Consider the following 19,723-nt stretch of genomic DNA (forward strand, 5'->3'; position numbering starts at 1 on the left):
GGTGCAACATAGCTCACTGCAACCTTTATCTCCTGGGCTTAAGGAATCCTCTCACTTCAGCCTCCTCAATAGCTGGGACTACAGGGCTGCATCGCCATGCCCAGCTCATCTTCCTTCTATTAGGATGAATCAAGCAAAGATTTATCTGACACATCATTGCTTTTGTTCTAGTGATCCCACTGATAGAGGAAACCTTGTAAGGGCTGTCATAGGATCACTTGGTACCACCTTATAGGAGAGCATTAGGAATAGCCAACTGGCTTCAACACATGTGGTGCTGCCCAGGCCCAAGAGAATGACTTTCAAAGGTGAATTACCTTTGAAGTCCCTGCTATGACAGTCCAAGAAGCCACTAGTACAGTGTTTCCCAAATGTCACTTATTTGTGAGCCAACTTCAGAATTTTTGCCATCACATCATCCATGCCATTAAGTACTTAATATTTTTCTTTAAATCAACCTGATTTTAAATAATAACCTCACCCTAAGCCATAAAATCTATAAAATTAGGTTTTGAGGCACTAGTTATATTTTTCCTGATATGTAGTAAATTAAATATATATCTATCATGATGCAGATGCCAATGTACCACCCCAAATCATCCTATGTCAACATATATATCAAACACTGAGAAACACAGAGCTAGCGGTAGTAAAACCAGCAGCTCAGGAGGAGGTTCAGGCCTTAGGGACTCACTTTAAGATGTGCTACATGCTCTCAGGCTCCCATCTTCACTTCATATTTCTTTTAGGCCTTCACACCCTGTTGCTTGAGCGCAAATTGCTCCTAAGATGGAAAGGTCCTGGAGCCTAAAAGGAACCCGTTTCCTCCAAATAAAACCCACAATTCAAAACTGCCTCTTAAGTGCTGAAGTGAGAATACTTGACTGGGGCCCGAAGCTCTAGGTTCCAGTTTTGGCTGTGACCTTTGCCAGCTGTGTGTCCTTGGGCCTGTCCCTTTCCCTCTCTGGGCCTTAGTGACTCTAACTATAAACTGAATAGCTTGCTTTAAATGACCTCTAAGGTATCTTGCTGCTCTGAAATTCAATGACTCCTTGACTTACAAACCCCATACTCCGCGGAGTTCATTAGCTCGCTTCCCAGCAGCCCACAGAGGTGAGGAGGCTGCTGACCTTCCCTCCCACCGCCTTTGCGCCAAATCTTCCCCAAGGTCCCCTGCTCCCAGTGCACAAAGCTCCTTTTGTTGCCTGGAGCCATTTGAGGCTTCACTCCAGGCTCCTGCTGAAGTGGCTGAGGTGGCCTGGTGGGGTAATAGTTTGCCTGTAACAAGAGCCCCTGCTCGCAACCCAACTGGCTCCAGTCTGGCTGCAGGCTTGGCCTCAGCATCAGACTCATCCATCAGCTGCCCCAGACCCCTCCCCCAAGCTCTGAGGGAGCGGGGAGACAGATTTGAACAGTAGAAAATAGAAACAAATACATTTATTTAACATGCTATTGGGTGTCTGTCACCTCCAAGGCTCAGAAGGGCAGTAGAAAAAAATACTAAGCATATGAAAGTCATCAGAATAATAATAATTCAATCCACATCCTTTCTTTTGAAAATGACCAAATCATTTTGATAACTAAGTCTTGACAGATCTGGTCATTTAACATTTGTTATTTTACAAAGAACAGTTGCAGGGCATGGCTTATCTAACATTTGACAGATATTTTACCCAGCAACTTGGAATAGTATAAAGATCTACTTAGTTAGGGAGCATCTGGAATTTATTATCATTTGAGACAGGAAATCTTTTAACCATGATCTACAGTGAATTCAGCCAAGGTAAAAATGCTGGACTGTGACTTGAGAGACCTAGGATCTAGTCTCATGTCCATCATTAACTCCTTCTGTGACCTTGAGTTAGTCACCTCTGCTCCCTGGGCCTCAGTTTCCTCGTCTGCAAAATGAGAATGTTGAACTAGAAGGTCTCAAGATTTTGATTTTGCGCCCCGGCCCCCTCTCTTCCAGAAGTCAGGCTGAAAGGAAAGGGAGGTGGGGGTAGGGTCAGTGGAAAGGGCAATTTCAAGATGTTCTTTGGCATGGGGGAAGGGTTTCCAGGCCTGTGGAGGAGTGTAAGGGCTTCCTTTGTGGCCCAAGGGGCTGGGAAGCCCAGGTTCTCAGTTGCTTCAAGAGTGCAAGACAGAATTAGGTCTAGGGTTAGAGAGGCAGGTCAGGTATATCTCTCGAGGTATAGCCTAGATGACCATTTTCACAGTGTAGGCCACTCCAAATCAGGGGCTGGAGAGGGCGTGGGAACTTCAGGTGGAAAGACAGTTCTGAAAAGGACCTGGGAAGTGTTATTGGACTCTTCCACCAGAAGGTCCTGTGGATCCTTCAAACTCAACACTAAAGATCATAGTTCTTTATAATTTCTCTGGAAACCTCCTCTTTCTCCAGAATCTGCTTTCTTGGTTAAAGCAGCCCCATGCACCCAGCCACTCGAGCAAGAATCACGGGCGTTACCTGGACTCCATCTTTCTAATTTGCTGCCATTTAGTTGTGTGCATGGGACCTCTTCATAAGGCTTCCTAAATCTACCCCTTTTTTTTGTCACTCACACTAACATAGCCCTCCATCTGGGCCCTAGCAACTCTGGCCTTGATGGTTGCGACCACTACCTAACTGGTCTTCCTGCCACCATGCTCGCCCGTCCAGTTCACCCTCCATACTGCTGCCAAAGTTCTCTCTTTAAAAGAAAAACGTAGGTATCCTCAAAAATCTTTGGTTGTTTCCTACCTTTGGTCAAAGTCCAACTTCTTTGCTCTGACATTCAAGGTCTCTCAAGCTTAGGCAGCCTATCTTTCTTGCTTCCTCTCCCACCTCGTTCCTATATTTCTGAGCTCCATGGGACAACTCGCTATTTCCTAGACAGACAGTGAATTCTCGTATTGGACTCTCCCCTGAGTGTGTTGTTGCCAGCCCCCTTCTTGGCCTGTCTAACCATGCTCTGGCCTCCCTTCCCATCTTGTCCGTAGCTATTATATTATAAAACATCACACTGTTCTGCATTGGCCTCTTTTCTTTCCTGTCTCTCCCATAGACCATGAGCTCTTGGTGTACAATGGCTACATCTGACTGACCCCTGGATTCCCAGAACTAAGCATAAGGTCTCACATAAACAATGAGTCTGCCAAGAACTGGCTTTTATTTTTGATGGCATAGCAAAAGAACTTCTGGTAATCAGACTGGTGACTTCTTCCTTTCAGCAGACTTTCTTCCCTATCATTTCAGCTCTGAACTAGCTATTACAGATCAACATAGAGCCCCACTGGCTCCAGATGACAAAACCTCTTGAGACAGGGCCTTGAGGATCCAGTGGTTCCAGCCAATGGTGCAGATCCATGTAAAACACATTTTCACCAAACTCTCGAAATTTGGAGGTCGCCCACATCTCAAGGCAGGAAGGACACTTAAGGACTATATTAACCTGTGCTTTTGAAACAGAGTACTAAGGAACCCTAGTGTCCCCAGAGATTCCTTAGGGGACATGAGAGAAAGACAGAGTTATGGGATATCTCATTGCTGCTCCATTCAACTTAATCTATTTCACTTTTCGAAGGTTCCATGAACATTTCATTTGGAGACTGTAGTTGACTGCATTAAAGTTTCATTTGGAGACTGTAGTTGGCTGCATTAAATGTTGGCAATCATAGCTCAAATCTGGTGTTCAATTTTCCCTTTTTTACCTTTCCTGCTACATGCCCAACTTGGGCTTTGACCAAACTCTTCAGGTATGGTGAAGCATCCTTTTTCATTCTATACTGTTAAAAGTTCTTTATATTGAGCCAGAATCTGCCTTACAACAACTTCCACCCAGTAGCCCTATTTTCACCCCTTGAAGTCCCTTGGAAGTAGTGTGTTCCTTCTTCCTTAAGGCCAATCTGCTGGCATTTAGAATCTCCCAAAATCTAAGGTAGGAGGGATCTTATAGCTCATACAGTCCAATGTTCTCGTTGCAGTTGGGGAATGAAGCCCAGATAAGCTAAGTGATCTGCACAACAGCATAGAGCTAGTTGGCAGCAAAACTGAGACTAGAACCCAAGACTCTACTCATCTATAATGTGCTCCCCAGAATCTGTCCTTTCCTAGCTCCTAAAATCATTTCTCAGAGTCCTGGTCACTCTTCCCTACACGTACTCCTGACTGACAGTGACCAATGACTGAACATCAGCAGCTGAGTTTGTGAAAGCTCCATGGCTCCCAAGCCTTGGTCTGCCTGGGGAGAGGGCAGAGGCAAAGCAGAACAAACTGGTGTCAGAAGCAGAGCCATTCCCTCACCACAGCCTGAAAGTCATTCTCCTCATCCTCCTCTTCTTTCCATAAAACTAAATTCCATTCCAACAGCCCTCCCTCAATGGCAGGGCAGCCAAGGGGCAGCTTTCAGAGGCCCCTTCTGACCTGTTTGCTAAAGGGTTCCTGCTGTGTGACCTTCCACATCCCAAGCCCAGAAACAGGAAGAGTTAGTTTGGTTTGCGTTTTGAGAAGAAAAATGAAAACATAGGAAGTAGGGCTCCTGAGAACAGAGGCTTCCAACTCTGTGTCCATTTGTCCCTGGAGCAGGATATTTCAGGGAATACATTCCACAGGGGAAGGGAACAGCCTCCCTTACTAAAAACAAAACACAAAACCCTTCAAGGTTTGGAAAAAGAAAAAGGCCAAAAGGAGACTCTTAAGGAGGGGAGGGGGTAATTGTTTTATAATCCCCAGCCCTTCACCCCCTTGGCCACTTGGAGCTGTCATACTTTGATCTCACTACCGTTATCAGCACATCTGGCCCCCAGAGATGTCCTGCTCCCTTTAACTTATGGCCCAAGAAAGAGTCCAAGTCTCCTTTCTTGTTTCCCTGAGGATGGCCAAAGTAGGCCAGCACTCAGAGCCTTCAATTAAAACCAAGAAAAAACAGACAGAAATTAATTACACAATGCGCAAACAGCAGAACAACATTCAGGCCTTACCAAGTACGTGCTTTTTGTTTTAAGAAGCCCAGCAAAAGCAGAGAAGTGCTTTGTCAGTCCCCAAATATCTCCCAGGATAACCACTTCATTGCCCCAGATGCACTGCAGTAAGTTTGCCTGACCTTCTCCCGTCTCAGCTGTCAGTCACTGGGAGGCAGGTGCCATCTTGTTTCCCTACCACTGTTGCTAGAAGGACCAATACAACAGGTCTTTTACCAACAACAACAACAACAACAACAAAACAACCTTCCAGGACCCCTACGGTTCTTTTCAGTTCTAGTTTCTGGGCTGAGGAACATGGCTAGTTCACAGATAGTTGCCAGGGTAAAAGTGTGGATCATTTTGTGGTGCCAAAGAAACATATAGCCCTGCAAGGAAACCAGCTCTGCCTACAATCTGGAGCTTCTACAGGTACACATGTACATGTGTCACATGTGTAGTGTGCAAACACACACATAGTCTATTTGCCAAAATTTTAGTTTCATGAAATAACAAGGCCTTCACCATACACAAACATACCATTGTCTCCCCTGAGGTTATGGGTAAGCAAAACCTCTTTCTAGAGGATGGTTCCAAGAGCATCTGCCTGGAATGGCTTGTTTTTTCTATAAGATCTGGGGGTGAAATTTTCATATTAAAACAAGCATATAATTGTTGTGGAATAGCATAAAAAGTTCACATGAATTAGCTGGGCACGATGGCTCACACCTGTAATCCCAGCACTTTGGGAGGCCAAGGCGAGTGGATCACCTGAGGTCAGGAGTTCAAGACCAGCCTGACCAACATGGTGAAACCCCGTCTCTACTAAAAAAACAAAAATTAGCTAGGTGTGGTGGCGGGCACCTGTAATCCCAGCTACTCGGGAGGCTGAGGCAGGAGAATCGCTTGAACACAGAGGCGGAGGGTGCAGTGAGCCAAGACTGCACCATTGCACTCCAGCCTGGGCAACAAGAGCAAAACTCCATCTCAAAAACAAAACAAAACAAAACAAAACATTCACATGAATTCATAAGATAAAGGTGGAGACTTGAAAAAAAATTCTCACTTGTGGTTGGCTTTGTGAGATTCTCCTCCAGCTCCTCGGTCCTGTGTGGGGAATAAATTCTTTGTGTTCATTGGAGGTACTTTGGGGATGCAAAAGTCTGAGAGTCGCAAAGTAAAACAGTAGGCTCCTTGAGGGTAGAAATGTCTCATTTTTCTCTGTATCCTGACGTCTGAAACAGAGCCAGCCACAAACAGAGTGCTTGGGAACTATTTGCTCCATCCATGCATCCACCTATCCATTCATCCATCTATCCATCCTTACCAAGAAACAAGCTAAAAAGGTAGCCTTAGAATGGTGGAAAGAACACAGTTTCTGGAAAATTCATAAACCTCTGGGTCTGAATTCTGACTTTGTCACTTATTAGCTGTGTCATCACATCTCTAAGCCTCAGTTGTCTCAGGGTTTTTTTTTTGTGTGTGTGTGGTTTTTTTTTTTTTTTTTTTTTTTTTGAGACAGAGTCTTGCTCTGTTGACCAGGCTGGAGTGCAGTGGTGCAATCTTGGCTCCCTGCAACCTCCACCTCCTGAGTGCAGTAGATTCTCCCACCTTAGCCTCCCAAATAGCTAGGATTACAGGCGTGCACCACCATGCCCGGCTATTTTTTTTTTTTTTTTTTTTTGAGATGGAGTTTCACTCTTGTTGCCCAGGCTGGAGTGCAATAATGCGATCTCGGCTCACTGCAATCTCCGCCTCCCAGGTTCAAGCGATTCTCCTGCCTCAGCCTCCCAAGTAGTTAGGATTACATGCATGCACCACCATGCCTGGCTAATTTTTGTATTTTTAGTTAAGACAGGGTTTCGCCATGTTGGTCAGGCTGATCTTGAACTCCTGACCTCAGGTGATCCACCTGCCTAGGCCTCCCAAAGTGCTGGGATTATAGGCATGAGCCACTGCTCCCAGCCTAATTTTTGTATTTTTAGTAGAGACAGGGTTTTGCCATGTTGGCCAGGCTGGTCTCGAGCTCCTAACCTCAGGTGATCCACCTGCCTAGGCCTCCCAAAGTGCTGGGATTGCAGGCATGAGCCACTGTGCCTGGCCCTAGTTTTCTCAGTTTTAAAATAAGAATCCAAATACCCAACTCCTGGGTTGTTGCGGAACCTTAAGTGTGATAACGGGAGTGGGAGTGCTCTATAAGATCCCAGACAGTACAGAAATTACAGTTATTTCATGACTATCAAATTACCACCATGACTAGCCCAGGCAGTAGGGTGATGGGAGGGGAAGATGTTTTCTCCAGCCAGAAGTCTGATTTGAGATTAAGAAAGCAGGAACTGAGACCTCAGGAATGAGCCCCCGGGCCTCTGGGATGGAGAGGGCAGATGTTGAATCCTGGCTTCAGCTCCACCCCCACTCCAGGAAGGCAGTATGCAGGCCAGAGGGGAACTTGGGGTGGAGTGATGGAAGGATCAGATGTGCCTCATACACTTCAGGTCTCCAAAGACCAGATGTGCTTTTCTTCTCGTGTCTGCCAATGAGCCCCTTTGAGGCCCAGTTTGCAGCAAGGGTCATTCATCACTGGGGCTGAAATACAACCAGGCATAATGTGTTGACTTGGCTGCTAACAGACTCTGCGTCCTTGGGTAAGCCCCCTTTCCTCTCTGGGCCCCAATTACCCTATCATTAAAATGAAGGGATTGGATTGGGTTGTCCCTCAGGTCCTTTGAGCTCCTACACATTATGTTTAAGACTTTTTCTGGCCTTGATTTTCTAAAAATGTGAACAATGTGATTTGCCAAAAATATAATTGGTCTGATCATCTGATAGTTGGACACTGAATCATGGATGGGTGGAAAAGTTCAAAGCAATTGTGGGGCAGGGGATAGGCCTGGCTGGGGCTCTCTTCTGTTTTTAAGTCTGCTGGTTCCTGTGGCTCCTTCTGTACGTGTCTGTGTCTGGCCAAACTGGCCCAGCTCGGCTGGACATCTCAGAGCAAGCCAAGGTTGTAGCCCAGGTAGACGGCTTATGGATACAGCAGGTGTTTCCTAAGCCCCGGGATCTGGCTCAGGTACCTCACAATATAAAATGAGGCAAGGAAAGAAAACAGGAAATCCTACCCACTATATGCAACTAATTGTTCAGGAAGAATTCCTTCTAGGCAAGCCTGTTGTCTCAGAAGTCAGCAACAGCTGCTGGGTTGGAATGGCTAACTTGTGCGGTCTCTGAGATCCTCAGGCTCCCTCCAAACCCCATCTCAATCTATTTAGACCTCTGCCATTCTCTGAAGCTCAGCTCAAATACTGTTCCCTCCCTCTTTCAAATCCCCATCATACTGTGTATGTCTTACAGCATGAATCATCCTTGTATTTTGAGCTATTTCCTTTCACATATGGATTAAAAGTAAAATACATGTTCTGAGTGAAAATTCCAACCCATAATCTTTCATTCTCACTTTCCAGAGTTAGCCACTCTGAAAAGGTTGTTGTTTTTTTTTGTTTGTTTGTTTGTTTTAGCTTTCCAGAAATCTTCTATTGCCAAAGGTATTGAAAATGTGAGGTTGGGCGTGGTGACTTATGCCTGTAATCCCAGCAATTTGGGAGGCCAAGGTGGGAGGATCATTTGTGTCCAGGAGTTTGAGACCAGCCTGTGTAACATAGGGAGACCCTGTTCCTACCAAAAAAAAAAAAAAAAATTAGCCAGGTGTGGTGGTACATGCCTGTAGTCCCAGGTACTCAGGAAGCTGCAGTGGGAGGATGGCTTGAGCCCGGGAGGTTGAGGCTGCAGTGGGCCGTGATTGTGGCACTGCACTCCAGCCTGGGTGACAGAGTGAGACTCTGTCTCAAAAAAAATAATAAAAAAAAAATGTTGTGAACAGAGCGTTGGTTCTGGAGTCTAAGCACTTAGATTTAAGTCTCAGCTTTCCGCTTGCTGGTCAGATCAGCTTCAGCAAATTCTATCACCCCTTTAACCCTCAGTTGTCTACTCTGTAAATGGGATAAACATGTCCTCTCCTCCTGTCTCACAGGGTTGGTATAAGGGCCAAATGAGAAAAGAGATTGAAGGCACCTTGGAAACTGTAAGGTGGGCCCTATTTATCTCTATGCTTGTCACTGCAACTTGACTGTAAGCACCTTTGAAACAGAAACTTGGCCCCTCGGGGGCAGTGTCCCCATTGCCTTTTGTTCCAGTTTGTCCAGAATGGGAAGGTGGTGATGCCAGGAGTATGGAACTGAATCCCCAGGGTCGTGCTACACCTGGAGGTGCTGATGCTCTGCTCCTGCCCTGGTTCTGGGCACACACCTCCTTGACCTTCCTTTGAAGCCAAACCCAGCTGAGAGGACCATTTTTCTAAAGTTACTTGGCTTGCAAAATACTGCTCCTCCACCAAGTGGGCATTGGCCCAGCCTCACTGCCCCAGTGTGCTTTAATTACTTTGAAAATTCTGCAACTCTTGTTTCACCCCCTCTACCTCCTTCAGCTCCTAGTTCCTCAGATTTTGGCTGCAAGTAACGATTTCAAAGTTCCCCGTGCCCCCTACCCACCCCGCAATGTATTATACATATATAGAGAGAGAGGAAGTAGAAAGATGTGGCCAAGAAAATTCAATATTCTCAATGGATCAGATGTAAAAGTGTTGGAAATTACAGCTGGAAAGCTCCACAGATAGCATTTAGTCCAACCTCCATCACTCCCCTTCAACCTTTGACAGACGGGAAACTGAGACCCAGAAAAGGGAAGGGACTTATGCAGGGCGTCTGTGGCTCTGACCTCCAACTAAAGGTAGGAAAGGCAAGACTCTGCAGTTTGCCAATGCACTGCTGAAAAGGTTAAAGTCAAGGAAACTAGCCTGGGGAAGGTGGGTGGGGTCCAAGAAGAGATGAGTGTGGCCAGAGAAGAGAGGATCAATCAGGAGAAACAGTCGAGACCAGCTGCAAAATTCCCCTGGAAAGTGGAAATAGAAGAAATATGAGGGTTGTGGTTTAACAAGTTATTATGAATCTCGCTGAGCAAAGAGAGGGAATAGAGAGGAAGAGAAAAGTAGAGGAGGCTGAAAGAGGAGTAAAAAGGGAAGGAGGAAAGCCAAACCAGACGAATGGAGATTGAGAGTGATAGGGTCAGTGAGTGCTTAAACGCAGCAAATCAGTAGAGTCCTGTCCCATGTGGGGCATCCAGCTACCTTATAAGTTACCACAAGCTCTGCTGCCTGGTTTCTTCTTCTAGGCTCCGAGCACATGAGCCAGTCCTTACTTTCTTAGCAAACTCAGCCCTTTTTCACTGTCCACTGTTTGGAGAGGCAGTTCCAGACGGTAGGCTTTTTACCTCAGTAGAGTTGGCACACCAACACAAGGGCACCGTGCAGCCCGGCCTGGCCGCCAGAGCAGGCTCTAGATCGCCCACTCCACAGTCATAACCTGATTTTAGTCACACAGTCATACTGTGAGTTGAACTCAGCCCATTTTACGGATGAGAGGTACAATAATTTTCAAATGAAAACAACAGCAATAAGAATAAACCTAGATACATATTGGCAAATAATACATGTACCGATTAAGAATGAGAGCGCTAGAGCCAAATAGCCTGTATTCAGATCCCCATTGTGCCCCTCATTAGTTGTGTGATCTTGGACAGGTTGCCAAATTTCTCTGTGCAGGTTTGAAAGGATCAAATGAGTTGATCCAAGTATATAGCCTTTGAACAATGCCTGGCACATAGTCAGTGCTCAATAAATGGTGGCTATTCTTGTCATTGTCATTAGTATGTGCCAGATGCTGTTCTAAGTGTTTTACCTGTATTATGTTATGCAGTCATCACTCAGAAGGTAACTGAGGCTCAGGTGCAAGAAGAATATATCTGGTTCATTGGCTTTTAAAACTTCATTAAATGCAGACTTCTACCTCCAAAATTAAATCCTATGTGACACCCCAATATATAAAACAAATAAAAACAGCATGGCTCTGATTGAAGCAAGGTGGGGTAGAAGTGGGGCCTGGAGACTCCTGGCTCAGTGTTCCCTTTTCTCCCCTCCCCCAGCCTCCCTATGATAGGCTTTGAGGCTCTTCCCCAGCCACTGATCTAGTCCATCTAACCTTTTTATGCTCAGATAAAGATATTGTAACTCTGAGAGGGCAAATAACATGCCTAAGGTTAAACAACAAGTCGAAGGCAGAGTAGGGTACCAGGCATGAAGGGACAATCACTTGGTCAAAGAGAACAGTCCCCTTGGTTAAATTAGAACACAGAACATCCTCAGCTTGGGCAAAGAAGAGCTAGGAAAGGAGAGTGAGCAGGAGGGAAGGGAGGTCCCCGATGTGAGCAGCCCCACTGACTATTCATATGCTGCTGAGGCCACCCCAGACGTCAAGATAAGACAAAGCCCTATCCACATGGGGCCTCTCACTGCACAGGGTTTGGGGTTCTGTTGTGACAAGGCATGTAGCCTACTCTCCCTTAGGTGTCCGTTCTGTGGGATGCAGCTGACTGGGGCCAAATCCCACCGTCCAGGCCTTCTGATTGGGCTCCTGGCCTGAGCTGGCATTATCACAACTCTCCTTCTCCTCCAGGGTTCTGGGATGGCAGCCTGACTTCCAACCCATTGTTGTTGGCGTGGGGGAGGTAAAATGGGGAGACTTGACGCTCCACCCTTTTCACAGCTTCCATGTATGTGTGCCCCTATCTGTTCAAGGCACGCCACTGCCAACGCTGTTTATCTAAGAACCTGTGCGTCGCCAACTTTTGTTTCCAGGACTTTGGCACGGGTTACCTGGGGACACCGCCCTGAGGAGAAATTATAGGATAAATTTTTCCAGAGAACTTCTTCGGGAACTCAGGACTTCTCTGGAATCCCTTCTTCTGACTTGATCCTGTGAGCTACTCAGGTTCCGAGCAAGCCTTGGAAGACAATCTGCAGGGCCGAGAAGGGGAGGGGCAAATGCTGGAGGACAAAGCTCAAATGCAAGGCCCTGAGTTCCTTGCTTCTGTTTGGATGGGCTTCAGGATCTCCATCTGTCCCATGTGGGGCGGGCATGGATCAAGATGCTCTCTGAGGAGCCACCAGCTCCAGGCTGGGCTTGCGTGGAAGCCCTGACCACTCGGTGCTCTCTCAGGCACTGGCCTAGAATCCGAGAGGGACACACCAAGTGATGGAAACAAACAGGGCCCCCTGGCTAGTCACAAGAGGGCAAGGATGAGGACACAGGAGGCAGAGTACTGACCTCCAAGCTGCAAAATGCTCCTCTGACACCAAAGTAGCTTTTCTTTCTGGCAAGGCCAGTTTGCATGAATGGACAGAGCCCTGGAATCCTGAGCCAGACTGCAAGGCATGTGTTACCGTGTGTTGGTGCTATGCCCTGCCAGGTGACAGGAAGAGGAAAAGGGGCTTATGCAAGTTCTGACTGAGGGGAAGGTGTGTGTACTAAGGCCAGGAAGTGGGGGTGGGGACGGTTGTGGGTGGGTACTGTGACTACTTCCCAGATAAAGGCAAAAGGACTTAGTGAGCATCAGATCTGAGCGGCCTACGTGATACAAGGGCAAGAAGAAAGCAGCGAGGCAGGGTGAAGGGGTAAGTGGTGACTTTTCTGTTGACAAACACTTCTTTCCACCTAACAGTTCAGGGAGCTAGGTGTTACTGTCACCATTTAACAGGTGAGGAAACTGAGGCTCAGAGGAGTTCTATGACATGTCATCTAGAAAGTGTTGAAGCTGATGTTCACATTGAAGGCTGCTTTGAGAGTTGCAGTTCTTAGGGGCCCCTTCTGTGAAGCTGGTAAAATGTGCACACATGTACACTGTTTCTGCCATCCAGCAACCTAAGACTTGGCCGCAAAGGGCTAGGAATTATTCTTCCCATTTTACTAAAGCCCTGAAAAGGTGAATGATTGGGCCATAGTCATCCATAGCAAGGTAGAGACAGGCAAAAGGCTGAGACTGGGGGCCCTCTGTTGGAAAGCTGCTGTACACTGCTAGAAGTAGCACTCCCACTGTGGTTCCGCCTGTGTCTGGTCATTTTTCACTTACGAAGTGCTCTAAGATCCGTTATCTTGAAGTTTACAGGGCAGAAAAAATAATCTTCCATTTTCTAGGTGAAGAAACTGAGCATCAGTTACTTGCCAAAGGTTACACAGCTACTGAATGGCAGACTCAGGACTTGAGACCAGAGTTGTGTCCAAACTCCCCTTTACTTTTCTGCCAAGTGCATGTGGCCAGCAACGGAAGGACAGAGTAAGTTCACTGAAACATAATGTTTGAGACCAAAAGCAACAAACCCCAACTCCCTGGGGGAGATATCTAAGCCCTTCTCTCTTTTCCATATGAACCTCTGAATTGCAGAGGCAGGCTTGCGGCCTTTGAGGGGGAAACAGAGAAGCCAGTGAGCTCAGTTCTCCAGAGCAGACCCCAAGAGTTGCTGTTGCTGGCTTTTGTCGCTAACTAGATGCCTCATCGGCCCAATGGTTTTGTGGTCAGGGTGCCAGGGTTGGTCCAGCCACACCAATGGTGGGACTGGGGGAGGTCTTCTCTCTCTTCCCCTCTCATCACCTGTGGTTGCATTTCATGCTTGGTCATTGAATCATTTTTATGCTTCTTTCCTCAGTAACATGGGGGAAAGAAAACCTCAAATCTCTCAGCCACCATTTGGTCTGGTCAAGGTTGCTCTTGGGCTTTCCACTCACCCACCCACCTACTCACTCACCCTTCAATTTTTTTTTTTTTTCAAACAGAGTCTTGCTCTGTCACCCAGGCTGGAGTGCAGTGGCATGATCTCGGCTCACTGCAACATTCGCCTCCCAGGTTCAAGCGATTCTCCTGCGTCAGACTCCCGAGTAGCTGGGATTACAGGCACACGCCACCACGCCCGGCTAATTTTTGTATTTTTAGTAGAGACGGGGTTTCACCATGTTGGCCAGTCTGGTCTCAAACTCCTGACCTCAAGTGATCCACCCATCTCAGCTTCCCAAAGTGCCGGGATTACAGGGGTGAGGCACTGCGCCCAGTGCATTCAATCTTTTAATGAATATCCTCTCAAGTACTAACGCTGTGCCAAATCCCTTCCTGAGCAATGGATATGCCATTAATAATAAAATACAGCCCCTGGCTGACAGAATTCAAACCCTTATTGGGCAGGAAGACATAGATAATTAAACTCAATATAGAATGATTGCTGATGTAACTGAGCTGTGGAGTCACCCAGAAAGGGAACAGCTTATGCTATTCATAGGAGATACTGTACTCAAAGGGTATGTTGGACTTTACCAAGTACAGGAGATACGGCAAATAATTTAATCTCTTCGTGTCTTCGTTTCCTCATCTGTAAAATGGGATAATAGTACCTACAGGGTTTCTGTAAGGACTTTATGAGTTAAAATGTGCAAAAAGCTTAGAATAGCGTCAGGCACATTGAAAGCACCATATAAATGTTTGTGAAATATGTAAAGGAAATAAGGATGAGCATTCTTGTGAGAGAGAAGCACACATGTAACACATTTGGTGGGTTAAGGAGGTGTGTTCTGGGAATGCCACCTGCGTTAACCAGGCAGGCTTGTGTGGTGCTTTGAATGCCAATCTCAGAAGTGTGGACTTGTCCCTGTAGATGATGGACAGCCATTTCTAAAGCTAGATCTTTGCCACAGAGGGTGGCAGAGGACTCCTGTGTGAAATGCTAGTGCTGTATCCACCAGCTCAACAGGTGCTAGGCCCAAGAGACTGCCACCAGCCAGGAAACAGTCAGTTGCCAAATCTGAATGCTGGACCAGCCCTGTGCATGGCCCAGTCCCAGGCTTAGCACTGATATGGGGAAAGGGGCAGTAGGGAGCCCCCTTGTCTCTGCCCTCAAGGAGCTGATCTTCTAATTGGAATCAGGCCTGCTTCTGCCAAGAATCAAATCAATCATCCTGGTGGGAAGTGGTGGAGGTAGGTAGGTAAGAGAAACTCTCATGTGACCTGAGAGGCAGTGTGTATAGTGGTTACTAGCTAAAGCTGACAGTTCAAACTGTATGACCTTGGGCAAATTATTTAACCTCTCTATGCTACAGTTTTCCCATTGAAAATGGTAGCAGTAATAATTCAGCCTATCATAGAGTTATATACGATGATTAAATCATATGTAGAAAGTGCTTAGAATGCTGGCTCACATGACAAACACTCCATAAACCTTAGCTATTCTCAGTGACTAAGGGCCTATCTTTTACTGAACCAGGTGCCTGCTACCCCTGGGGTGCAAGGCCATGGCCTGGAGGCATATGAAGGTACTAGACTGGTATGTGCCCTCTTCCTGGAGTGTACATTTTCCTCAAAGGCTTAAGGAAGAAAAAGATGAATTTTAATATGAAAACAAGGATGCATACGAGAGTTAACTGAAAATTCAAGTGGATGTTTAAGATAAGAGTTGGACTTCAAAGACGTTCCCACTTGGAGCCAACACTTCAGGTTTACATCATCAGCCCCCCAAGGTTTCACCACATTCTTCCCTCGCAGCCCTTAAGGGTACTTGAATACAAAAGTTACAGTAACACAAACACTTGTGAATTCAAGTAACTCTCAAGGGGGTCAATCATTCTCTGGGGGTAAGGATGATTATTACCATTATATATGGGTGAAGATGGAGGTTCAAGGTCCCAATCCTGCCACTGCCACTTATGAGCAATTTGGATTACCTTTGCTGCTCCTGAGTTTCTCCATCTGTAAACTGGGGTGATGATGATGATATATATACTTCAGAGCATTGTGGTAAGAATTAAATAAGCACTTAGAACAATGTCTGGTATAGCTTGTGCTCAATCCACATCAGCTTTTATTCGATCCATTCCTGCATCCCCTCTCACAGCACCATTGTCAACTCTGTGTCATATTATGTCCATTATCTGGAGGAGAAACTTGAAGCTGTGAAGGTTTAGTAAGGTGCCCCCTCTCCTCCTCTTTGCTAACAGCAGGCACTCCTGCCTGGAGTGGGGAGGAGGCAGGAATAAATAACCTCGAAGTTCCTTCCCAGCTCCAGGGCTCTGTGATTCAAGTGAATCTTCGGAGCTCTGGCTGGAGCTGAAGCAGCAGAACTCAGGAAATAGGAACAGAACTGGACAGGGCGGGAGATGCCTTAGCAGGGTGGGAAGTGACTGCTGCCGCCCTTCCTTCTAGGCTGCCGCCGCCGCTGCCTGGGGCTGTGTCCCACACTCCCGCCCAACCGGAGAGCAAAAGGGAAACTCCTCTGCCTGGAGGAAGCTGACTGAGGCCTCCTTTTTCGTGGGCAGAGCGGGGGGCGGGGAGGTGGGGCTGCCCCTGTGACAGGCGCAGTGCCACGAGTCAACAGAGTGGCAGCAGAAAGTTGGACCCAGAGAGGGGCATCCCGGTGACTGTTTGTCCTGCCTGGGCTAGTCCAGAATGGGGACTGCTGATAGGCCAGAGGGTGCTGGGAGAGAGAAATGGGCTTCCCATTGATTTATGGTCATTTGAAGGAAAAAGAAAAATAATTCCGTGAAGTAGAAATGACCTAGTGGAAGGAGGAGCAGAGTCAGATATGCCTTGGTTCTGAAACAACTCACTGTGCGACCTTGGACAAGTCTTCTTCCCACATGAAGAATGCATTCATTCAGACAGTAAATATTTTGTGAACACCTACTATATGCCACCATTGCCCTGGGGAAAAGGGATGCACGACATGAAGATCAACATGTTAACCGCTAATTTCCTTCCAGCTCTGACACTGAGTTCATGAAAAGTGGGTGCAAATATCATGCAAATAAGCACAAATCAACTGGAAACTGCACTTCCTTTTTCTAGCTTATCCCTCACAAATGGATTAGCTTAGCTCTAGATTCCAGGAACAAGGTATGGAGACAGTAGAGGGGAGGGGCTGTGACCTTCACCCATGTACCCCTTTATCGTTCACAATGCACATTCATTATTCCCATCGTGTCATAGGAATATTACCCTCATTTTACAGATGAGGAAACTGAGACTCAGAGAGGAGAAATCACCCAGGTTATGCCACAGTTAGTGCAGAGGCCCTATTAGAATCTTGGTCCCTTTACTGGCCACCAACAGAAGTAGAATGGAAATGACCTGGTCTGAGAGCTGTTGGTAACTTTTGGCCTTATCTCCATTGTAAACAAATTTAGACAGGACCCCCCACCATCCCCAAGTCAGGTAATGCAAGTTTGCTTGCTGTAGTGGGGATTACCTATTAGAGAAAAGGTTATGTACCTTAGAGTCCTGGTCCAGGCTTTTTTTGTGGTACATGCCCGGAGGCTAAACTCTTTGAAAACAAAAGCTAATCTTTCTTGACGGAGACTATACTCCGTGCCAGACACCATGATCAATCCTTCAGATCCTTACAACAGTCCTGCAACACAGAGATAACTGCCCCAGCCTAGATGAAGGCCAAGTCATTTGCATTCTTGGGCCTCAGTTTTCCATCTGTAACATAAGGGAGTCTATAAGGACTGTTTCCACTTCAGGATATTCTTGGTACTAGAAAGATTTCAAAGTGTCGTTGGTGGAATCCAGCTGGTCAGTTGCTCAGGCCAGCCAGTCAGAAAACGGGGTTGCGGGGAGGAGTGAAAAGCAGGGGGCGGTAAGGGACGCCGAGGAGTGAGTCAGTCTGCCAAGATGGCCAGAGCCATTGTTTCCTTCTCCATCTGGCTGTTGCACAAGGCCTTCCTCCACGTCACATGGTTGGTGAGATTTGGGGGCAGACAGGAGGTGGAGGGGCTGACCCCATAACTAGGAAGACACCCGCACTATCTTGCACTGAGGTATGAGAACAGAAAGGGGAGTAATCAGTGGAGAGACAACTCTCGAATGGGGGCCAAGTTGGAAAAGGCTGGAAAGAAGGTGACTCCAACCTGGAAGAAGGCGTCCAATGGTGATGGGGAGGCGGAACCGCTGAGTAGATGACTGGAGGCTAGAGAAGGGGGAGTTCCTGCTCAAGGTGGGGGCGTGGAACTTTCTAGTCGCGACTGAGGGGGCGGGGAAACACAGCCATCATCCGCTCAGCCCCTCCCTCCCCGGGCTCCCCGCGGGTTCGCTCAGTTCTGGCGCAAAACTACTCGAGGCGCCAGCACTCCGGTTCGCCAGCTCGCTCTTGGGCTGCTGAGTCGCCTGTCACCGCGCGGCGCCCGCGGACACATGGCCCAGGCGCGGGGTTGGGGTCCGGTGTTGCGGCTCCCGAAGCCATGGACGTGGACTCAGTGGGGTGTGAAGGGCACCCAGTGGGACGCGCCGCGCTGGAATCCAGGTGAACTGAGAGCCAGGCAGCCCCGGGCGGGGAGGTCAGGGCTGCGCTGCGCTTCGCGGAGAGCTTCCCGCACTGGCTCTTCGAAGCTCCCTGCTCCCCTCTGCCTTCTTGTTTGGTTCCAGCCCGGTTTTCATCGTTGAGTCCTATGTCCGTTTGTCTAAAACCTCACTCCTGGCCGGTAGTGCCCCCTTTTGAGGCTTTCCACCCCGCACGCCTTCTTTCTTCTAACTCTTAGGCAGCTCTTGCCCCGCCCTATGGGTGCCCCATCCTCTTATCCCAGTAGTCTATCAGGTTTCGTCCCCACCCGCCTCTGTCTACATCCTCTGCTCAAAAAGAACACCACTTTGGTTACTAACACATGGTAGGCGTTTAGTAAACAGTATGTCCCTTTACATCCATTCCTCCCGCACCTTTGTCTCTGCCTTTGGTATCTGCCTGTTCCCCTTCCTGCCTTCCTGTCCCACTATATGTCTAACCCTCAGCCTATATTTTTTCCTTGTCATTGAGATGTCCGTCTGTCCTTTCATCTCTTATTTATTTATTTATTTATTTATTTTTGATCTCCAGATCCTTAAGTGTTATCATCTACACAGTACCTCCCTACATCCCCCTATCACTCCAAAGGCCCCTTAGGTTCCTACTCTGTACCCCAGGTGCAGGACAGAGCCCAGAAACCCTGGCAGCACCTTTATAACCAACTCGCATTGCCTGAGAGCTCCATCCCAAGGAATGGGACTCTGAGGGATCTCCCAAAGTCTCCGGCACTTTGTCTTTTTAAAATTGAAAAAAAAAAGTTTTGGGGTACTTATATTTCCAGGCTCTGCCCACTACTTCTGAGTAATTCTCATACTCACTGTCTCTCTCTTGAGATTCGAACGTCTGAACTCAAGCAACCCTCCTCAGTCTCCAAAGTAGCTGGGATTATCGCACACAGCTCTAATTTGCTCTTGATTCCACTCAAAGGGCAGGGAGGAAATAGCGAACTGGGTTGGGTTTCTCATAGATTTAACATGGAATTGAGCACGCTGAAACACAGGACCCTTGGAGATTCTGAGAACAGACTCTCTGATTGTACTTATGTGGACACAGAGAGCCAGAGAGGGCAAGACTCTCAGCCAGGTCACACAGCTCCTCCGTGGTAGAAACAAAGTAGAAGCCAGAGTGACAGCTGCCTGGCCCTGACCCAGGAGCCTTGGGTGTTGGGGGCTAGGACCGTTTCCTTGGGGGCCTGTTGGTATAGAGTCATCAGGTCCCATCCACCCTGGGAGCCTGGCTGCCCATCCCTCCCTGTCCTCTGGGAACTGACCTGGCTACCCACCTGCCTGGGATGGGTGTTCTGTGTCAGGGGCTGCCATTGCCTCCCCCACTGACATGGGAGCTCCAGGAAGGCAGGGACCCAGGCTGTGGGCCTCCCCGCCCCACTCTCTGACCCTGTCCCTTGCCCAGTGCCTAGCACAGACAAGGTCTGGGTAACCATGTTACGGGAATGGCTGATGCATGTGTATGGGGAAGTTCCAGCCCTGGCTGAGGGCAAATCAGAACTCTTGCTTAGTAAGTGTGTGT

The 19,723-nt window shown here is 47.6% G+C and overlaps 1 protein-coding gene across 4 annotated transcripts in view; it reads left to right on the forward strand.

Moving 5' to 3' along the window:
• Positions 1-19,723, forward strand: part of STARD8 (StAR related lipid transfer domain containing 8) — a 78,247-nt gene that overhangs the window by 20,880 nt on the left and 37,644 nt on the right. For 2 of the 4 annotated variants that reach the window (XM_050776845.1, XM_050776846.1), the window contains exon 1: positions 17,949-18,160. The exons of the other annotated variants lie outside the window; for them this stretch is intronic. In XM_050776845.1, the coding sequence (XP_050632802.1) occupies positions 18,052-18,160 (109 nt within the window). In that variant the 5' untranslated portion in view covers positions 17,949-18,051. Of the gene's footprint in view, positions 1-17,948; positions 18,161-19,723 lie in introns of those variants that run through there. 4 annotated transcript variants of the gene reach the window in all.

Source organism: Macaca thibetana, chromosome X, assembly GCF_024542745.1.
Source record: "Macaca thibetana thibetana isolate TM-01 chromosome X, ASM2454274v1, whole genome shotgun sequence".
NCBI classification, from domain to species: Eukaryota; Metazoa; Chordata; class Mammalia; order Primates; family Cercopithecidae; genus Macaca; species Macaca thibetana.